The 23,530-nt window shown below is 35.8% G+C and overlaps 1 protein-coding gene across 7 annotated transcripts in view; it reads left to right on the top strand.

Annotated features, from left to right (window-relative positions):
- Window positions 1–23,530, top strand: part of EXOC4 (exocyst complex component 4) — an 869,227-nt gene that overhangs the window by 401,849 nt on the left and 443,848 nt on the right. For 6 of the 7 annotated variants that reach the window (XM_024130229.2, XM_024130235.3, XM_028489724.2 and 3 more), the window contains exon 10: window positions 2,144–2,240. In XM_024130229.2, the coding sequence (XP_023985997.1) occupies window positions 2,144–2,240 (97 nt within the window). Of the gene's footprint in view, window positions 1–2,143; window positions 2,241–6,835; window positions 6,887–23,530 lie in introns of those variants that run through there. The other variant, XM_028489729.1, reaches the window with a different exon arrangement.

Here is a 23,530-nt window from a genome sequence, read left to right as displayed (position 1 = left end):
GGGACCCTCCCAGACCGGGGCGCGAACCCGGTCCCCCTGCATCGGCAGGCGGACTCTCAACCACTGCGCCACCAGGGAAGCCCTTGCTTTTCTTTTAACTGAGCAAAATCACTGACTTAGCAGAACACTGCTATCTCCAATGCAAATATAATAATACAAGAGGATTTTTTTCCAGATGAGAACAAACAGCTCATAATTTTGAATCTAGAGCTGTACATGCCATTACAGTTTCTGTTTTTCTTAAGAAAAACCATCCTTTGATTAGTTGGTGGAAACGACTGATCCAAATGGGATTTGTCTAGACTCTGATGCCTCTGGGAAGTCTTGATGATCCAGGCTATGGATCTCTAAAGCTTCACATGTTTTTATCAGTCAATTTCCAAGATGCCTCAGAGACCATTAAGGCAGATAACATATCAGGTGAGATTTATGTTTGGTATCATGCAGAGAACTATAATTAAAAAGAAACTTTAATTTAGCAAAAATAAATGCAGTATTGTAAGTGTAGATTGTTAGGGTTTTGAGAAAGTCTATTAAATAGCATCTACCTTTCCTGTCAGAGTTCTGACACTCTTATGAAATAATATAAGTAAGTAAATGGAAGGTGAAATACCACTTTTATGTTGATATAAGCTAGACTGAAAGATGTAGCCTAGTTAAAGAGAGCTAAATGAGTTTGCTGACTGAACATCAAAATTAGACAAATTTACTTACTTATAGAAGGTACTGGACCACTTTATCCTTCTCTGACAAGGTAGGACCTTCACTGCTAAACTTAGTGAGACAACGCTGACTTTGTACAGGCATTCTGGTTTCTAAAGTGGAATAAGGGGGTTGCTGAGCTCTGCATGCCCAGCTTTTTCTTCTCAATTTTACCACAGGAGTTAGTTCACTTCCCTCGAGTGGGTAAAAGGTGGACAGAGGCCAGGGATTACTTTAATTGAGCTTCATTCTAATGCATAGAAACATGAAGGGGGGGGCGGGAGAACACTTCTCCCCACATCCCAGGATGTACATTCGTCACGTTCTAAAGTCTGAAATTAGCATATATCTTAAATCAGTGACATCTTAATGGCTATCGACCAGAAGATAGTCATAATGAGTTGTTTTTGCCTCAGTACGTGTGAGCTGAGTGGTCATTCTCCCCATCACGACCCTTCAGTATTTCAATTAGTGAACCTCCTAAGGACCATTTGACGAAAGAGTATTAATCTTGGTTGCTGTAAGAACCCCTTCTCTTTAAACCTTCTAATAGCATCAAGAACATGTCAACATTAAACCTTGCAGAATTGGTATCGGCAGCTTGGAGTAAAATACTGGATGTACGCCTTCAAGAAATCCACTTAGTGAAACTGTTCAGAAAACAAAGATAGTGACAACTCTGAGCCATTCGGAAGAGCCGGACTCTGAATGTTAAATAGTTGTAAGAATACCTTAACCAACTCACTTTTCTTATGTTTCCTTATTATATGTGTGTGAGAGATCTTGGCTAAATATCTCTTTATCTTAAAAACCTTAATAAATCCTTAAATTTACTTATTTATGAATTATTTAACCTAGTTCTGTGTATTTAAACTGTAAAGAACTTTTCAATAAGAGGGAAAAAAAAAGAAGATTCCAAATAATAAGGAAGCATGTATACTTTAGTTAGCAGGATTTTTTTTTCTTAGTGTTACTTACAACAATAGTGTAACTTACAGTTAGTGAGGTCTTAGATTTGATGAAATATGCTTGGTGAGGTTCATATGGGCCTCTGCTCCAACCTTTCGAGCCCTAGACAAGCCTGAATGGCACTTCTTCCTTCCCCTGAAGTTTTCACGTGCCATGCTGTACAAGGTTGACAGTGGTGATTAGAGGTCAAAATTTTAACCTTAACTGGGTTGTATCCTTGCATTGTTTCTTTAAATATACAGTTATTCTTACTGTGCTTCCATGTTCTCACTCCAGAGTGCAAATGAGAATCCACTGCTTATTTAATGAGGAAGACTGGATCAAGTCATTCAAAGTCAAATAATTTTGTAAATATTAAAGGCAGCTGTTTTCAGAGATGATCTTCCTTGTGATAGTGTAACATACATCTGATAGGCTTATTTCTTTGTAAAAGTTCTGGTAAGCTAATCTCTCTTTTATTTTTTTTTGAAAGGGGGTCCTGATGACAACTTAATTGAAGGTGGAGGAACAAAATTTGTCTGCAAACCTGGAGCCAGAAACATTACTGTCATATTCCATCCATTATTAAGGTAAGTCAAATCCTATGTACTTACTGAAGATCAATATTTTCGTTATTTATGCTAATGTACTGAATGCCAGTAGGTCAGTCAGCATTGAAACAAGTCATAAAAAGAACTTTTTCCATTTTATAGGACCTCACAATCAAAGTTCGTCAATAGAAAATTAATGTCAACCCTACTAAGTAGCTACTTGGTCTCAGGAGTAATTCTTCCTAAATACATTTATTTGATTTTCTTTCTTAACTACTCCCTGTCCCTGTCCTGTTCCTTGTCACTATCCCTTAACTATTTCAGGGGTTGGCAAACTATGGCCCACAGGATAAATCTAGCCTGTCCCTTGTTTTTGTAAAAAAATTTTTATTGCCAGAGTCAGGCTCATCCATTTATGTATTGCCCATAACAGTCTGGGGGCTCTAGTTGCAGAGTTGAATATTTGCGGCAGAATCCATATACCTCACGCAGCCTAAAATATTTACTTACTGGCCCTTTACAGGAAAATATAGCAGCGCCATGATCTGTCTGTTTTAAACTAATGACTCAGATATCCTTTGAGAACTGGCAGGTCTCTGAACAAATATGATTTACAAAAACTGAAAGGCATTATATCGATCAAATATGTGGTTTTATATGTTGAAGGATAAAACTTGTTAGTGATTAGAATGAAATCTATTAAAATGCTCCGTTTGTTGTGATACTGTGATTTAAGAAAATAAGAATCTGTGATACTTCCATTTAAAAACCTTCTAAGCCCTAAATACCTTTAAAAAGGTACTTTTGCGGGGGAGGGGAGAGGGAAGGGCTGTGGTTATTCAGTGGATCTAAAGTTTCAGTTTTATAAGATGAGAAAATCCTACAGATGTTACACAATAATGTGCATATAGTTCACACTTCTGTACTGTACACCTGAAAAAGGTTAAGAAATGGTAAATTACATGTTGTGTGTGTGGTTTTTTTTAAAATTTATTTATCTTTGGCTGCTTTGGGTTTTCGTTGCTGCACACAGGCTTTCTCTAATTTGAAAAAGGTTAAGAAATGGTAAATTACATGTTGTGTGTGTGGTTTTTTTTAAAATTTCTTTATTTACGGCTGCGTTGGGTCTTCGTTGCTGCGCACGAGCTTTCTCTAGTTGCGGCGAGCGGGGGCTACTCTTAGTTGCGGTGCACGGGCTTCTCATTGTGGTGGCTTCTCTTGTTGCGGAGCACGGACTCTAGGCTCATGAGCTCAGTAGTTGTGGCTCACGGACTCTAGAGCACAGGCTCAATAGTTGTGGTGCGCAGTCTCAGCTGCTCCACAGCATGTGGGATCCTCCCCGACCAGGGCACGAACCCGTGTCCCCTGCATTGACAGGCGGATTCTTAATCACTGCACCACCAGGGAAGCCCAAATTACATGTTATGTGTTTTTGAGTACAACAAAAAAGGGTACTTTGGGGACACAGATATACAATATAATATTAATTGTATGTTTTCTCTATAATGAGCCAGTGTTTAGTTTTGCTGTATATTCATACAATGGACCAGAAACTCTTGAGCTCACTAAAAGTTAGGTACCTCAGATCATCACCTTAACTTTCTCAGGTAACTCGTGTAATATTTGAGGCATTCGGTATAACAGTTAAACAAATGCTACTGAACTGGCCAGAGATAATACTGTATATACTTTTCCAAAACAGAAACGGTTTATTGCTAGAATTATCCTACCTTCTCATTAACCAACACTTACTAAATTGACATCATTAGAACTAGTATAATTCAAATCTCTTATTTAGGTAACCAGTTTAAAAAATTATACTGGAGAATTTTACCCAATTAATTTTAAATGTGAAAACACAAATATATAAGTTGAACTACAAAAATACCTGACTTTCACACAATTAAAAATAAGAGGTTTTTGAAGAAACATCACTAACCTTAAAAAAAAAGTTTTAGCAGCAAGTAAATTCATGTGAGTTAAGAATCATGGAATTAAGAGAATTAAAACTATTCCTCTGTAAATTTAGTTGATTTATATGTATATATCAATTTATATTTATAAATCAATGAATTTACATATATAATTCATTATATATGTGTATATATATGAATATATAATAAGTAAATTACAACATTTAGAATTTCTAAATTAACAACTATCATACTTATCAACTGACTTCGGTAATTAGTTTGGTACTTACTCTCTTTTCCAATTACAACTGATTTCTACTTAGTGTTGCTAATTGTTAGGAAAATGGAAAGATAGCTTAATCATTATAGGCATCTTCTAACCTAGATTTAATGCCATAATTTACTGCCAAGTTATGCTATGTCTTCAATAAATGGAATCCTTATGTTTACATTTGTTTTTAACTCTGGAAGAAATCCTTTAGAAGTTTCTTTAGCAGTGTTGTCAGTAACCACTTTTCAAGAGATTTTTTTCCCATAAACTTATTTTATCTTTTTAAACGCGAAGTTAAGAGAATGGAAAAAGTACATACTTATTTCACACTTAATAAAATGCATTTCTGGTAAAATACTGATAGAGTTTAATATATTCTTGACAATTCTTTTTTACTCTTATATTTGTGCTGCTTCACTAGACAGTTGTTTTAAGGCTTGATAATACTCCTACTAGTTTTACTCACTAGTTTGGTCTCTACTTTCATTCAATATTTTAATTTATTATTAATGAGAACTGGAGAAAGTTTTGTGGCATAATGCAAATAGTTGAGGAAGTCACAAGACTATTATGTGGTCTACAAGGTGAATTAATTCCTTCCTAAGCAGGTGATCATTATAGACTTTAAATTAGCCTTTGGGTCAGCTTTTAACCTTACTTCTCAGACCCATTATAGAGCCTCAGCTGAATGCTCATAATGGGATTATGGAACTTCAAATGACTAAGGTCTTTCAGTGTTGTTATTTTTTTGTTTGTTTGTTTGTTTTTTTTTTTTTTTTTTAGTTTTTACACTTCAGCATTGGCTGATTATTGCATTTATTGTTTCTTCTAAAGATCAGAAGTTTATGAGAGTTCCCTGGTGGCCTAGTGGTTAGGATTCTGGGCTTTCACTGCCATGGCCCGGATTCAATCCCTGGTCGGGGAGCTAAGATCCCGCAAGCCACACAGCACAGCCAAAAAAATTGAATAAATAAACAAACAAACAAATAAATGAAGTTTAGAAGTTTAGTTTTGATAATGAGAAGAATCAGCGTTCATTATCATACTATTTCATTTTTACAGTTATAAAACATTTCTCATTTCTCCTATAGTCATTCATTTATTCATAATCAACACTTTTTTGAAGTGTTTATTAAATGCTTATGATGTGTTCTTGTCTCTGAATTAGATGTGGACTCTTGTTTAGAAACAGTCACTTTTATTTTTATGAGATTCTTTAAATAAAATATGTATAGAGATCATTTTCTATCCTTCGGAGTGCCCCTTGCTTATATATTTTTTTTCCATGCTAGTTCAAAGTGAATGTGATTTAGCATTTTATTATTTCAAAGACAATATAACATAGTGGGAGAGATAGTATAGAAGAATTGAAAGATGGAGAAAAAACACAAATTTTAAAATTAAAACTGGAAACCACAACAAGTTATCTAGGTTCAAATCTAGGTTCCTTTACCTCAGTTTGACTCACAGGTTATTTGCTGGACTCTGATTCTATGCCAGGTCCTGCAGAACCAAAATAATAATAATAATAATAAGATCAAACCCTTGCCTAAAGGTACTCACTTCGTAGCTGTGTGCGTGGCAAAAATTAAGAAGCTTGAAAACACCCAATTATTGGAGAGGATGTGGATCAATGGGATCTCTTATACACTGTGTAAATTGGTGCAGCTTCTCTTGAAACCAGTTTGACATTGTTGAGCAGTTACATATCCTGTTACCCAGTTTGCCTCCTAATGTGTTTCTACTTGTATGGAGTGACTCACATTATTTTTGCATCCCAATTTTTTTTTCTCTAATTGATTATAATAATCTTTATTTATAACTTACATCATATTCAAAGAGTACATTTGGAAGGGGCTTATCACAAGTTGGCTTTTATCACAAGCCAACACCTATTTAAATAGTATGTCATTGTTTTCTTACACTATCTCTTGGTAAACTCAAGTGTTTTTTATTGGAAGGGAGACACCCTCAAGTGTGTGGGTCCTTCATTTTTCATTGTTGCTCTTCCCCTTTGTGTAGCAACTCTTGTACTCTGTCTTCCTGAAACTTTTCATATGGGTTTTCTACACTTCATTTATTTAAAATATTCTTTTCATAATTTTTATTCAACTGGCAGTCCTTCTTTGCAGCCTAAAGGTTTTCAGTATCGGAAACTGAATCATCCTGCTAAGAAGACCACATAGCAGATTCCCATTATGCTGGTTTATGTATTCTTAGCAGTTGTTTATACTGCCCTCCTATAAAATCATTGTACAAGGTCCCAGATCTGGTAACCTTGCAAACTTACTCTTGTACTTTTCTCACAACCACTGCAGTCTCAACACTAAGAAACCATACCAGGTTCTGGAGGCAAATATACCGACTTCCAATTGGTTCACTACCCATTAACTCTGCTGGCTCCTTGACTTGTTTATTTAATGCTTTTCTTTACTATTTTCTCTTTCTAGTTAAGAAACCAGCAGTTTGTCTCTTAGAGAGTGAAGTTTTAGAAAGGTGAGGTACAGTAATCTTTATCTTGCTTGCTTTACTCAGCCTAACAAGACATTGTGTGCAATTAAACCCTTAATGTAAGCTTTTAATGATAAGAGGTCATCTAATCAATTTTTCTGCCTGTGGGTCTAATATGAACAAAAGCGTATTGAAATAAAAAGATTTCTAGCCATACCTAGGTAGATTCTGAAATACTTTGACTAATATATAGACCTAGAAAATGGTAGGACTAATACCTGCTCCCCTACCCCCTGCTCCCAGTGACATATTTGTTATTTTTTAGTTTCTCTGGAAACATTTAAGAGGAATGGATGGATTCACTGTAATAAATGGGTTTTATTTTAAAGACCTTGAATTGGGGGAACAGAAAGAAGATTAATTTAACATTAATGTTGAAATTTTAATGTCATATTTCCTTTCTTTTGTCTAGGTCTGATGTGCATTTAGATTTTTTTTTTCAAAAATAGAAATTTTTGAATAATTACACCATGGTTATTATTAACCATGATCTAAATGTAAATAAACCTTTACCAATAAAGTGTGCATTTTATTGCGGTATCAACCACAGTTTGATATAGAGTAATATTTTTTAGTTACAATTAATATATAATCTAGCCATTTCAGGAACTTTGAAGTTACTTTGTGGCTGCTATATTTGGGGATTTTGTGGGGAGGGAAGGGAGTGAGAATTTATTTTTCCCTATGATTTTTTATTTCTTATTATTCTTTATTCTCTAAAAACCTAAAAATATTATTTGCGCCTTAGGTTTGTTAATACAGTTCTTTCATATAGCAAAAAATGGGTGAAAACAGAATTATTACCTTAAAAATCTAAATGATTGCAGCATCTAACTGAAGTATTCGAAAACAGTCTAAAGCTTTACCTCTCTCTCTCTTTTTACGGTATGCATTTATTATTGCATGCATTCTGGAACAATTAGTCACATTAGTGGGGACTGTTACTAATGTGTTGCTAATGGAAACAAAGTCATGTATTTGACTGTTATACTCACCATCTCATATCTGCAGGCTTTGAGTGTTAAAGGTGAAGTCATCAAAGAAAGGTGGTGGGATTTAATGCAGCCCATCAGGGTTTGAGAAAGAAAAATTCCAAGTGTTTAGAGGCAGGACAAGTCAGAAGTGAGAACACAGGAGTCCAAAGAAGTCTTCTCACTGTGTCCTCACGTAGTCTCTTCCCCTTCTAACAAGGACACTAGCCCTATTGGATTAGGGTCTCACCATCGTGATCTCATTTAACCTTAATTATCTACTGCAGAGAATGTACATTAAATTTTGCAATTAGAATGAATTCGGGAAGTTAATTTGTTAAATGATTTATTTAATCATTCTTTTAGCACTGGAGTCATTGTTTGAATGGAAAGGAGTTATGTATATTGCATGATAGAGAAGATAGACCATTGAAAGTGGGCGGAGTAGGGGATACAAGTGATCGACCACTTTTTAGTTTTTGATGTTGGCCAAATCACTGTGTGTCTTAGTTTTCTGTAGCTATAAAATAGAGAAGTTGGTTGGTCTGGATTTTGTTTTCTGTCGTTAAAGTTTTGTGATTTTGTGATGGGGAAGTGCTTTTATAATATTTAGGGACTCCAAAGGCCTGACATTTAAAATTTGAAAAGTCCAAATGACAGTGCATTGTTTCTTTGGCTTGTTTGCGTCAACCAGCTTTTAAAAGGCGTTTGGCTCTTTAGAATAATGAACACTTTGCATTTATGAAGTACTTTCTTATGAGATAATTGAAAGAACAGATGTTTGCAGTCTTGGGGTGACTCAGCAGTGGTAGGAGGCTGGAGACATGGTGGATGGTGATGGTATTTAAAGTTGCAAAAATGTCACTGATGCTTCCTCTGTTGAACACAACTGGAATATTCAGTATTCAGGCTGTGAGCATTTTTCACTATTTATTTTCACCCACACTTCATTAAATCAGGCAGCGGTGAAACACTTCCTGGGTAGAACCAAAAGTCTTTATTGGTCAGTAAGGAGTAGGCTGGCATTTAGGTCAGTTAGGGGTATGAAACTTTCCTGGTCACATGGGCTTTGGTGATAGACAGTGTCTCTCTAGTTGTCTGTGTGCCTTTCTTCGGGCAAATAGCAGTAGGAACAAGTACTTGTAATCATACCGTCTAATCATATTTGTCCATAATTATGGAGAAGAATACCTTCTAAAAGTTAATCTTGTCAGCTGTAGAAGCTTCCAGTTAGCAGCAGTATAGGCAACTGTTTAAAAGCCTGAGAGAATGGCTGTAGGTAAAAACTATTTTCTAAGACTTCATCTTACTGTAGCTTGGACACTCAGGAAGCCCTCTTTTTAAGCGTGAAGCCATTAACGCTCCTCTGTTGGGTGTAGTGAAAGTCCTCTGTCCTTCCTAACAATTACATCTCCTGAAATGGAAAATAAATCTCTGATGTATAGCCAAATTTGACAGTATTATCCAAAGATACTGAGCAAATGTTGTTATGCCGTTCATGTCTATCAACATGTTATGAAGGGCTTATCCTGTGTGACACTCCAGATACATGAGAGTTTTTCAGTAGTTGCAGCTGAGCTATAAATTGTTGTTTTCTCTTAAGGACGTAGTATGGTTTGATGGGCTGCTTTGCAGAAGGCCTGTGGTTTGTTTTGTTTTGTTTTTTGTAATAAGCTTTGCCAACAAATCTGTTTTTTATAGAAAATAATTCAGGAATAATTACTTAACAACTATGAATTATATACATTATTAGTCTAAACATGCTCTAGCAGAAAAGGTCTTTTCAGCTTTTTCTGGTACTAACTTGCTTATAGGTGGATTACTTTGGTAAGACTGTTTTAGGTCTTCAGAACTCCGTGTCTGCTTTCCTATAATATCCTGGATTTCTGCCCTTCGTGATCTTTCCTTTCTCAAATCTTTTCCTAACACTACTTCCACAATAAAGGGAGTGGTGGTTCAGATTTCTCTTCTGTATGAATGGGGTACACAGTAAATATTTGTTTAAAGAATTAATAGGTAACTTATAGAAGTGCTTAGCAATATTTGTTGATTTCAAGTGAATTTATCAGATATGAATTAAAATATAAAGGGAAATTTTTTTAGTAATGATATTGAAATAGATCAATCTTTCTTTTGTACCTAAAAATGGTATACATTTTTTTATCATTGATTACCTCTGTTGTAACTATAAAGTGTTTGTTAAAGGATAAAATATAGAAATGTTGAGGTGAATTTAGAAATTTGGGTTTTCTTATAGAATTAATCCTAAACTACAACTCTTTTAACTTAGACTCATATTTTGTTTTTATTGATAGCAGTTATATAGTAGAAACAGATACTTTTTCCTTTCACCTTTTCTAAGCTTATGGTTGCATAAAATAGCTTTTGCCTTATTATTCTTTCATGAATTATAGAAGCCCTTTTCAAGATTATAAAACCTTTTCTAATAGAAGAAACCTTGCTTTAAAAGCTTTCTTATGTAGCTTCTTCTGTTTCTGTTAGATTTTTTTTTTAACTTTATTTACAAGGGTACCATAGCCCCTGGATTCTTTCTTGATATTAGAAAGTTAGATAGATCGATAGACAGGTAGACAGATCAATAGATAGGTAGATAGATCAATAGATAGGTAGATAGATCGATAGGTAGATAGCACGCGTGTGTGTGTGTTTGATTATTGGAGTTAGCGTGAATGTCATAGAGTGAAGTAATTTTGTATTTCTTTTCCCACTATTTTTTATCCTTGAGAAATGCACAAAAGTTGGCCCACACATGTCAGTTTGATGTGTGCCTTGGCATTTGGCAGAATATCATTCTGAGTGATCACAGGTATGTGATATTTTTACACCGATACATGTTTGTTCTTAATGAGCTAAAGCTTATATAGACATTTTGAAAGATGCTGGTGATTAGACAGTCTAGCAAATAACATTGTAGGTCATACATTATTCACGCATGGGAGGAAATTTTGCTGTCTTATTGCATTTTTATGAAATACAATGGTTTTTTCCTTGTCCTCAGAATTATGAAAAATATTGCTGTCTTTTCAGACTGTTTGACCTGTGAAGGCCTGTGAAACACTTGAGTGGAGGTATATTTAGATTTCAAACCCCACATTTGAATCACTGCTTTGGAATCTATATAATAAATGTTAAATGCTTTTAGTCTTCAAACTAAGTAACGTTTGGAGATTATAAATTTTTTTTCTAAGCTTTCTCTTACTTTTTTATTTTCAAAATATGTTGTGTGATATATGCCTGAACACTGATTGCAACTAACTGGCAATTTTATATTAATGGAATAAATTGCAGTCAGTCACGGTTCCAGCCAACATATCAATGCACATTTCAGCAACAATGTCAAGAGAGATAAGACAAGCCAGTCTAGTTAGCAGAAAAGCGTAGGCCGGTCCTTATGAGAAACGGTAGGAAGAACTGAAAATCTTAGTGAAAAACAGAGGATTTGATATCTAATTTCAAATATATGTGCCACTTAAAAGAAATAAAGCGGTTTTGTTTTTTGTTGTTTTCTAAATCTGGATTAGGACTAGTTAGTTGGTTGGATGGTAGAGAGATTTGACTCTACATAATGAGAATTTTCTAGTGAATAAGGCAATTCAAAAATAGGAAAGTTTTCCTTGGAAGACAGTATCGTTCCTAGAGATGCGTAATCAAAAGATGCAGTTAACAAGATGCTGAATTGTAAGGTCAACATTCTTTAAATATATGATTGGAATTCTTTATAATATACTATGTAGCTTCAGAACTCTGGATGGAAGTGTTTCTTCCAATCCTGATCATTTGGGTTCCTTTTTTATGTTTCATTTTAGTGCTCATGATTATCACTGACCAGGTCAAGGCATTACAGTTGACCAAGGCTGTGTCATTACAGCTTTGACTTTCTTCTTTCCGACACAGAGTAAGAGAGACACTCAGACCATGACTGTACATAGAGCAGTTATTAGAGAAACTGCGCCCCTCTCTACAATGGAGTTCCTTCTACTGTCTGTCTTTTTTTCTTCTCTGCTCCTGTTTTTGTGTTTTCCTTTTTTTCTTTTCCTTGTGCCAGTAACTGGTACATGTGATTATAAGTTAACCCTTACAGTGACTCTTAAGGCAAAAAGAAGGCATGCTTGCTTCTGCTGTAAAGCCAATATGGGACTAAAACTATATTTTCAAGTAAACCTAAAATCATCATGACTGCTGCCATGATTTTGACCTAGATTTAAGCTGATATTCTAGTTGCAGATTTTCTTTTCATTATCAATTAAATTTTCTAATGATCAGTTAAAATTATTGGAAGCATACATATGAAAGACTGTAGAGGAGATTCTTTTCAGAGCAAAATGTTTACATAATTTGTGTGTTGCTTTTTATGTATTCTGAACATGTATTTGTCTTGGACTGCAGTAGCCAAAATATGCTTATTCAGCATTCAATGAAATATGTTTCTGTCCAGCTGGAGGCCCATTTACATCTGATTTTGAAACCTAAATTGATAATGTAATTTGGTATCAAAAATAACATAGGAATACCTAGAGGAAAAATGTGGTCTCTCCCTTTAATAACTTATATTCCTTCTGGGTGTTGGCTATACACTGTTTCTCTGTATCATTTGGAAGATTAATTTACCCTTCCCTTTGCTTCTCAGAAAACACCCCCTCCCCGCATCCATTTTGTTCTCTTATTTCTGCTTTGCATACTTCGTTATAGGGCTCTTGCTTGGTCATTATCAACTTTCTTACATTCAGTAATTGTCATTTGAACATTTAATTATTAATACTGCCTACTGTTTTTTTTTAAACACGTCATACAGCAAGTGAAATATTTTCCATTTCATGGTCAAGAAACCCTTTTAATTTTCCTTTTGTAGTTAAAAACAAACAAACAAAAAGAAACCTCAAACTAAGCACAGTATTTTTTTGAGACTTTGTTATTTAATAAGTGAGAAAGGAGTGTTCTTTGATTCAAGCAAGAGAAGCAAGAACAACCAGATTTAAAGAATTGAGGTGGAAGTACCATAAGAGAAGGTTTAATTTTTAATTACCTTAATTTAATGTTTTGGTAAGAGCATTGGTTTTGAACTTGGAAATGCTGGGTTTGTCCTTTCTTTTCTTTTGCAATTGAAATAGATACTGGAGTTTTTGATGTCCTCGAGTGAGTAGTTTTTAGTACTTCTGGGAGAATTTTAATTACTTAGTAATTATTATTATTAAACTCATTGAGCTTTCTTTAAAGCCTATTCCTGTAAGCTACCACCTTGTAAATAGGTAAGAAGTATTTGACACATAGCAAGAAGAAAAAAGTGTAATGCCAGAAAGTTTCTAGGATATTGCTCCTTAGTGAAAGAATATTGAAGTATTTTACTTAATTGGGCTCTATGAATTCAAAATCTGTAAATATTTTGAAAGCTAATCTTTTTTTTTTTTTTTTTTTTTTCTTTTTCATTCTTATTGGGATATGACATATTGGGTTGGCTGAAAAGTTCGTTCAGGTTTTTCTGAACATCTTACAGAAAAACCAGAACGAACTTTTCGGCCAACCTAATACATTAATGTGTCCAAATCCTTACATTTATATTTTCATATATTTGTATGCATTTTTACATATGTGTCCCAAAATGTAACCATGACCCAGGTCAATATATGAAACACTGATATCATTTTCGGTGCCCCAAGAAGATTTCCTCCTATTGACAGTTGATAGCCATCCCTCATAGGTAGTCATTGTTCTTATTTCTTTGGTTGTAGATAGATGGGTTTTGCCTGTGCTTGAACTTCATCTGAATGGAATACTACAATAAGTCCTCTTTGGTGCCTGGCTTCTTTGGTGTAACATTATGTCTGTGTCAGTTACCATGTTTTTGGAGGTAGTAGCAGCAGTTGGTTTCTTTATGTCAGTCACTGTATCAGTATACCACTGAAATTTGCAGTTATAAAAACACAATATTTAATTATCGTTTTGGAGTAAATGAGAACTTTTTAGGATTTTATGGTCTGAAGACCTGCTTACAATTTAAACTCCTTCAAAACAACTTTTCAAGAAATCTTTTGCTTTCCTATCCTGTGGGACCAAGGAGCCACCCACGCAAGTAAGAGATTGTGGGGACAGCTGGGGCGTGGTCTAGCTAGGTGGGCTAGGTGGTGAGCCAGGGTGCCCAGAAGCCAGACTACTTAGATAATGAATATGTACTGTGTCCTTGGAAGTAAAAGCCCGGGAAGATAAAATTAATTGACTCTGTATTTCCCAGACTTTGGGATTTATGAATCGTCAGTGAAAAAATAATTGGAACCAACATAATTTGCCAGTTTTAATAAAGAACAAGAATTTCAACACGAAGAAAAGTAAAATGTCTTATAACCCAGAATTAAGAATTATCTTAGAGAAAGATAGTTGGCAACTTAAGTCAACATTCTTAGGCAAATATTAATATGTAGGAATATCACAGCAAGCAATGAGCAGGCCGAGGCCTAGCTGAGAGGCTCTACCATAATTGTAGTGAGGAGGTAAATCGTGTGGTTCTGGTCCATAACGGACAGTCAGTAAAAATGTTTTGAGCAAATGAGTCATTGGTAAGTGGGTAGGCAGGTTTTAAAAGCACAAAATAAACTTGATGGATATTAAGTATTCTTTTAGTAGGTCTTGGAGTCTTGCATTTTAATTCTTGCTTATTAAAAGATACGTGTTTTTAACCTCTTTATACTATATTGAGCTTATTGTTAATTACCATTATTCATTGCCTTCACTTTAGCTACTCGGTTATTAGAATATAGTATATTCTGTCCAGTCACGTTTGTCATAGCCACTTTGTTTTCTGAGTTTTAATCCATCTGCAGCCTCTCCTGTGGCCACGAGAACTCCCTGTCAGCAGAGATGCCTGCCACCCATGGGCAGCTCTCTTGCTGTGCCCAGTGTGCTTGGGGTGCTGGCATCAGCAAAGCCATCAATATCTCGTTTGCATATTTTATTTATTTTTTAAATGTCAGAGTGGAAATAAGAATAGCAAAGAAAATTGTATGAAAAGAGGCTACTAAATCGATTCTTTAAAGTGGAATTAGAAATGCTGAGCGGGTTTGATAGAGGTGCATCAATACTCAGAAATGCATCTGAGTGAATCTACACTTCTTTCTTATTTTGAAGCTTTCAAGAAAATTGAAATGAGGATTTCACTGAAGAATAAAAAGGACCCAACTTCCTTCTCTGAAAGTTGGAAGCCCTATTCTTTATAAGCCTTAATTCATTACTTTTTCTCTTTTACATATTTTTGATTGATGTGTTGATTTTTCAAGATGCAACTCCGACATTCACTAGGAGTTGAATGTACTTAAAATAAACTGAAATTTCATGGAAAATTCTTCAATTTAATCATATTTTTCTCTTAATTACTTTTTACTCATTTACTCCTTTTTTTCAGCAAATATTTATTGAGCCATTAATGTGTGCCAGACATTGTCCTTGCCTTTGTTCCTTATTAAAGCATTGTAGTAATTTGAGAATAGAAGAAGATCCATGACAAAGAAGTCCATATCCCACCAGTGCTAAATTTCCTTAATTTTTCCTATTTACTCTTAGGCATTTATTTGTTGTAGAGGTACATCTCTTTGTGTGGCCTTTCCTTTTTCAGAGGCAGTTTCTCCTCTAGTCTTAGTCCCATTTCCCTCAATGCCCTCTGGGATCTTGTTCTTTTTGTTAGCTCCTATCACTTCTCTGTCTTCAGTCATTTCCTCCCTCCTGGCTCCTTCCCTGGGACCCATAAATATGCTCAACCTCTCCCATTTTATAAAATCTCTTTTCTTAATCCTGCATATCACACACACCCCCGCCCCCATCCCCAACCTATCCCTTAAGTTTCCTGTTTCCTTACTACTAAGCTGTTCAAGAATATGCTGTGCTCTTCATTTCCTTCCCTCCCTGCCCATTCATTTGCACACTCTTGACCCGACCCATCACCGTCTCAATGCCAAATCTCAAGGGTATTTTTCAGCCTTGTCTTACCTGATTTCATTACTATTTTTACACAACTGATCCTGCTTTTGTATTTCAACCTTTTCCTTCTTTGCTTCTCTGTCACCACTGTCTCTGGCCTCTTGTTCCTCTTCAGATCATTCGTTCTCAGTCTTGTTATGTTTCTCTTCTCTCTACCTGCTCACTCAACACATGTTCTCCACAGAGCCTTCCTAGACTCTTTTTTGCTTACTCTGCCATTATCTCACCCATTCAGTATTTTTAGCTATAACTTTCAAAATGGTATCTCCAAACTGAACTGTCTCCAAAGGTCCAGGAAGCAGGTTCAGGTCTAAAACTGAACCAATAATAATTATCTGTCTAAATTTTCCATCCCCAACCTCTACTCCCCTGTGCATACCTACATCCTATGCCAAATCTTCTGCTTCTAATCTTCCTTTATTGCCTGTCCTGAGAGATGGATGCCTCCAGCTCTTTGGTGATCCAGACCAAAAAAATCTTGGCATCCACTTAGAAAGCTCTTATCCTCCTTACCTGACTCATGCACTGTCATTCATTTTTTGTCAATTCTGCTTCATAATTATGTCTCATATCCATTCTCTCCTTCCCATACCTGTTGCCATTGCTTTACTCTCTCAGCTTTCTGATTGGTTCCCATTACTCTAAACTTAAACTTCTCTAATCTGTCTTCCATACCTCTACCAGAATGATTGTGCTGCTTCCTTCTTCTTTGTGATTTCCTGTTATCTGCTACTGCAGTCGGAATGACTTTTTGTAGAGTATAAGTCCTTCTTGACCTTATCCATACAGATCTTACACTCACCTTTTATACTTTAGACCCTCACTAGACCTTTCCTTTTCCTAGGTCTGTCATGCTATTACCCACATTGATTTATTTCTATCCAAAATCTACCCGCCCATGCCAACCTTCTACTCATTTTCATTATCTGGCATACACTTTATTATTTCAGATTCAGTCATGTCTGGTCTTCTCTATCAACTTTTACTGGTCTTACACTCACCCGCCCTTGCAAGATGTGAGTTGAGTTTCCTTTTGAATTTTTTTGAGACTTCCTTTTGAATTTTTTAAGTTACCTTGCTTTAGACATATTTTCATTATAGCACTTAACACATTATCTTGGGATGGCTCAGGGCAGGACACAGTCTTATTTTGAAATTAATATACCCACACCCAGTGAAAATGTTAGAATAGAAAAATAACTGCCTTATCGTGGGAAAATGGTAGCATCTACAGTCACTAGTGATGTTTGGAAAGAAGAAGAATAAGGATGAGAAAGGGAGTTGCATTGTATTCAAACTTAAGATCTTTGCTTGGATATCTATTTGATATCCAAATAGATAAATTATAAAATTTCCAAATGTGTTTTGTGGTAACGTTATTTAAGGAGTACTTATTCTTATTTAGGTCATTGTAGAGATGAGGATGAAGCAGAGAGAAAGTCACCTCTTTTGCTATCTTTAGTGCTTTTGTTAGCTGAGAGGCTGCCTGTGTTTGATTTAAAATGATCATCTGTAAAACTCCTTCATGTAGACCGATAATTTCCTATGACAGCACATAAAGCACTTTCTCTCCTCCCCTCCCCAAACCCAAGCACACACACCAGAGGTACTTCCTATGTGAGACATTTGTTTAACGTCGCCTGTCAGAAAAGGTGCGTCAACAAGTCTCTCAGGTTTGAGGTTTGCAAACATCCTTCCAACTTACTGAACATCACAAAGGCTGTCAAAATTTTTATTTCCCCATATTTTCTCTTCTCTTGAGGAGAAAAACCATTACAGATGTAAATGTTAGGAGCATTTTGTTATAGGCTTTGGAGAGTCCGCAGGATGTTTTATCCATAGTTTGGACTGGGGAGAGGAAGGAAGCCTCTGCTGCCATTTTGAAACCTTTCTAGCAATTTAAGTGAACTGCACTGCTCGGAACTAGATATTTTTTCTCATTTCCTTTTTTCGACTTTCTCTGAAAAATAGGCCTTGATATTTCTAAATTTTCAATTTTTTTTCCCTTTTAGTTTCTTCTCAGTCTTGTAGACTCTACCAAACCCATTCTTGTATTAAACATCCACATAGGGATTTACCTGGGAGTTGGATGAAACATGTTTATATGTGCTACACTTGTTTCAGATATTATTTGGTGGATAGTGAATAACTACTGAGAAAGAAACCAGTTGCTCTTCTAAATATAATTAGCAACCCCAGCCTAGAAGAAGTTTGCATTTGGTTGTGATGAAGCCTGTGGCATGCCCTCTACGCAGACAAGAAGGGGAAGACGGATGCATTTCTAATGCAATCAGGAAGGCCCTCTGTAATTTAAATATATTAGCATATCCTGAGAAAGGTGGTGTTTGACTGTCCCTAAGATAACTCAAAGTCTCTCACAAGCAAACATGATTGAATTACTTGAGGGAAGGCATTAAGGCAGCAGGCGTGGTCTTTAATGGATCAATGCTGTCTATGCTCCTTATCACAGCAAACTCCAAGAAAACTATTACTGAAGTCCTAAGGAGTCAGTTTATTGATGCAGTCCTGGTGATTTTGCTAGCATTGCTTACATCCAGTTTGCCACCAAAAGTTTGATGCCATGCAAACATTGCATTTCTGGAACACTAATATTGTTTCCTACTTGTACCCAGAAAGAATAATGAGTATACATCTTGGATCCTTGTATTTCAGGTTATATATAAAAGAGTAAATAATAGTTTTGAAACATTCTGAATTCTAGGAATGTTAGGGTAATGTGGGATGAAATTGATCATCTAAGCATACCTTCTGGGTATCACTTTGGCAATCTGCTTGTGTATCGTAAAGGTCTCAAGTAAGTAATAATAAAAATAACTAAAATTATTGAGCCCTAGTGATATACCCAGCTATGTCTTAAATGCTTTAACCTGTATATGTAATTCATTTTTCACTGCAACTCTATGTGGTAGGGATTATTATTATCCTTATTTTACAGGTAAGGAACCTGAGGCCTAGAGAGTTGATGTGTTTTGACCAAGATCACCCTATTGCAAATAGAAGGGCCAGGATTAAAGCCTAGGCCAAAGTACCCCAGAGCCCTTACCTCCTACTCTGTATTTCAAGGGTGTGCCTCTATTCAAAACCCTTAAAATAGGAGGTTTCTCAGGCTCTAGGACTCTTCCACGGAAGTAGTTCATAACCATAATTCTCCTGCTGGCTTAGAAAAAAGGATTTTTCTGTTAAAAAAAATGAAGAGTAAAAGACACAATATGACTAGCTCTGGGTCCCAGAGACATTGCAGGCCGGGTCAAGAGCAGAACCTCAGAGTACTTTGTCATGGTGGTCTAGTCTCATCACTATACCCTTCTCTTAGTTTTGCTTCTAAAAGATAAGCATCTGAAAATAGTTGGGCTGATTTAGAAGAAAACTTTATGAATTTAACTGGTTAATTAGGTGTAATTATTTGCATAACTTAAGATTTTTTATTATATAAATTTACCCAAGGTAAATTTTCAAGCATATTTAAAATAAAATTTAATTTATGTGAAAGAAAATTTCTGTACACAGATTAGGGATGTCTCTATTGCAAGAAAGAATTAGCACTTGGGTATTTTTAGAATAGAACATTGTGATCTCCCTATTAGCTTTGAATCTTGATATGAAGTGAAATGAAAACTTTCAAGAGCCCTTGTGCTACTTACTGGAATAGCTTCTTTATGAACACTCTCTATTGGCATTATCTTCTGGAAAGCATGTATTTCCATGTATTTCGTGGCATTACATTATTTCTCCAGTGACTCCTGCCATTGTGAGCTCTTGTTTTTTTCAATGAGATATGACAAGTTTCATATTCTCAAATATTCTAGTCTTCATATTGCTATTACAAATTGACTTTAAACGCATATATCTCTTAATGTATATGATACATTCCTTGTTCGTTATTTTAAAGCAGAATAATAGAGTAGGAGCCATAAGAGGAGAGGAAAGCAATTCTAACATACCCAGACCATTTGTTTGTATCATCTTGCTAACCCTAACCCTTATGTGAGGAAGAGTCGACACATCTATATGTTTATTTGGAAAAGTTTGAGTAAATGATTAGCAGTTTGATTCAGACTTTATTAATTTTTAAAAATTTAATTTGTATTTTATATTTGGAGTATGGTTGATTTACAGTGTGTTAGTTTCAGGTATACAGCAAAATGATTCAGTTATACATATACATATATCCATTCTTCTTCAGATTTTTAAAATTCACTTGTTCAGTTAGTGATTATACTTTTCTAAAAAGAATGTGAACAGCTGGTTGAACACAGCTGACCCTTCAACAATGTGGAGTTTAATCCGCCTGTAACTTATAGTCAGCCCTCTGTATCCAGGTTCCTCTGCCTCCTGGGATCCAGCCATCCTCAGACCATTTAGTACTGTAGTATTTACTGTTGAAAAACATCCACGTGTAAGTGGACCCGCACCGTTCAAACCCGGGTTGTTCAAAAGTCAACTGTGTTTTGCTTGAGGAGCAGTTAAAAACTTGAAGTTGTGGGGAAACAATGCCAGAAACAATTTATGAAAGGCAAGCAATAGAAGTATTTAATTTTTCTTAATTCATTTCTCTTAATATACCTGTGCTTTCCATCGCCTGCCTTAAATATCCGGAAGAGAAAGAAATGAGTGATTTTTCTCTGTGGTGGATTGCAGTGAATAGTGAGCGGACTTTTTTTGTCGTGTGGTAAGTCTCAGTTTACCACTCATAAAGGAAAATAATTTTAAGGTTTAAAATTTAGCTTAACATTTTCTTGAGCTTATTATTTTAAAATAGTACCCTCTCTCCTTTTTAAAAATACTGATATTGCAAACCCTTTGTATAATTTCTTCCTAATGTTTGCAAAAATCCCCCTGAGGTTTCTTCTGGATCCCTGGAATTCCTCCTTTCCACGTATTGACACAATCATTAAACAAGCCTGAAGCTTCATGATTACTTTTCCAGCGCCACTTTCATTGCTCTTTATCATTATGTTTAGTTATGTTTCGTCTGGTTTTCAATATATGTGACAGGGTTCATATCTAGCCAACTGGAATTAATTTGATAGCTAAGCATTTCACGAGCTGGCTCCATAACATGCTCTGCCACATCCTGCCATGTGTGAAGCATTACTTTTTTACCACTAAAGATTATTTATCACTTGACTTCTTCCATGCTCATTTGTGTTTCTGAAGAAGGCAGGGAGAGGTGTGCCTGCTCTGAGTGTTTCTCTGGCTTTCCTCTGCGTGAACCTCACTAATAACTGTGAATCACCACCTTCTGTGCCTTTCCTTTTGAGCAAGAGGCGGGAAGTAGAGGTGCTTTGAATGTAATGTCTTGCTTCTCAGCAAGAGGATGCCCTCAGAAGCTCTGGTGTTGCTCTAACCTACCTCCCTCGCTGCCCGTTAGTGGCATGAGAGAGGGTATTAAGATCGAGAATGTGGTTTGGTGGGGAAACTGTTGGAGCTGACCTCATTCAATAATTTTTTAAGATCTTAGTCCTTAGAGGTTATGATGGTAAGTGACTGGGGAATTATTGAATATTATATCACTACTTTGGGGAAAAATAATTTTAGCTAAACATTTCAGGGATAAGAGAAAGGAAGTGTTTATATTTCTAAGATTTGGTAATGTTCCAGATTGCTACCCTTTTGTAAGTATCTAAAACAGACTTTTTTAATACTCTGAACCAGCTTAGAATGTCTTTTATTGGACCATTGTTCCTTTATTTATCAGTTTGATAATTTAATTTTATGGCCAATATATGTTCCCTAGTTTAGAGATTTCCCTCACGTGGCATGATTAGCAATTGTGTGTGAAATAATTATGTGGAAACATTACTAGCGAATTACTGCTTGTCTAAACACTGTATGTTTTCACTTGAGAACATTGGCTCTGGAATGTATTTCTGGCACTGTGAAGGAAAAAAAAGTCTTGAAGTTAAAATGCAGCCAGAATTTAATTTGTGAAATGGAGCTTTAAACTCAGTTGTTCCTTACACTGGCAGCAATTTGAGGTGGCTTATGTCCTTTCTAGAATGAAAAATGTGCCCTTTAAGACTACTTAGTCATATTTTTAATCTTCAAATTGGCAATTTCTTAGAGAAAGCGCCAAAACTTTACCCGGTCCATGTTTGTGTCTGTGTGTTACTCAGGATCTAAATTATAAATCCTAATTAATACCACTTAAAACTAATGGAGTGGCCATTTCAAGGTCCCTCACTACAGTAATTACGCCTTGGAACAGGGAAGTGAGTCTTATATTAAGATTTTATACTAATGATTCTGGCCGACTTCTGATACTGTGTTGGACCCCAAGTCGGGAATAGTTTTCTTATCATAAATATAATCAATAACCTACCCTGCTGGATATTTACTGTTTGGGGGAATTGACTCTAATATGTAAAATAACTGTAGTACAAGAAATTCAAAGAGGGAGAAAAGCCAGGAGACATATTCTTATTTTCTATGTTATTTTATCCTACGGTAGGAAGAAGTTTCTCATTTTAGCTTATGAATAAAGCTTTCTTAGTATTGAGATTGGTCCATTTGATTTCCGGAGTGGACATTTCTTATGTGTCCCCAAAGCAAGAAAAAAAGGAGAGAAGGTGTTTCTTTGCTTATTTAATTATTATGACCATAAACATTTCTTTGAATATGTCCTAAGTACTCCCCATGTGAGAAAGAAGGAAAAGTGAAGGAAGTCATTCACCACATTTCCCCCTTTTTCTCCCCAAAGAGGGCCTCAGAGTTCTGTAATAAAAAGTCACTTTCTCCTCACTCCCAGCATTTGATATCAATGACTGACAGCGTGCGTGGAGACTTAGTCTCATTAGGGTTTCGGCCAAGGAACACATCACGGCCAAGAAGATCAAAACTCTGAACTGAAGCAGGAACTTTTCATTCAAACTTGAATAAATGTTGAGGAAAAGGATGATATATCTTCCAAAAATTAAAAATCAAAATGATTAAAAAACAACACCTATAGTCTCTTAGCACTACAGATTCTGTGTTTGTTTTGAATTGAACATTTTCAGAAAAACATCATGATTCATTAGTCTGAAAAATTATTGCATTATCATAAGAAAGGGATTGTTGACTCTAATAGAAATAGGCTTTGGATCACTTATAGTATGATTTAGCCTCATAGCATGAAACCATAAGATGAAGATACAGATTGCTTGTTCACTGAATAGGATGATTTTAAATATTACTCTGAGGACTTCTGTCTGATACCAGAATTGCCCACAAGGACCTTACTTTGTAACTCCAGAACTCTAGTAGGCAGATACTATTTGGTAAGTCAATTCTCATTATTAGCTTAGAGATAAACAGAAAAACTGGTTGGTCTCCTTTTCTAGGTAATTTGGCTATAATGTTGATGGTTTATAACTGCCATTCTCCCTATGACATCCACAGTTAATAGTCTCAGTGTAGATGAAAAGCTACCAGCATAAGTACTCAGAATATAAGGATGTATTTTGTGAAATGTATATGTATGGGGAGGGAGTGAATTGTGATTACATTCACAAACAGCCTAAAGGTACGGCGTATTTTTTTTTTTTTTCCCCCCCGGTACGTGGGCCTTTCACTGTTGGGCCCTCTCCCCTTGCGGAGCACAGGCTCCGGACACACAGGCTCAGCGGCCGTGGCTCACGGGCCCAGCCGCTCCGCGGCATGTGGGATCTTCCCGGACCG

The sequence above is a fragment of the Physeter macrocephalus genome, chromosome 5, assembly GCF_002837175.3.
Source record: "Physeter macrocephalus isolate SW-GA chromosome 5, ASM283717v5, whole genome shotgun sequence".
In the NCBI taxonomy this organism is placed as follows: domain Eukaryota; kingdom Metazoa; phylum Chordata; class Mammalia; order Artiodactyla; family Physeteridae; genus Physeter; species Physeter macrocephalus.
This window is presented reverse-complemented; position numbering and strand designations above follow the sequence as displayed.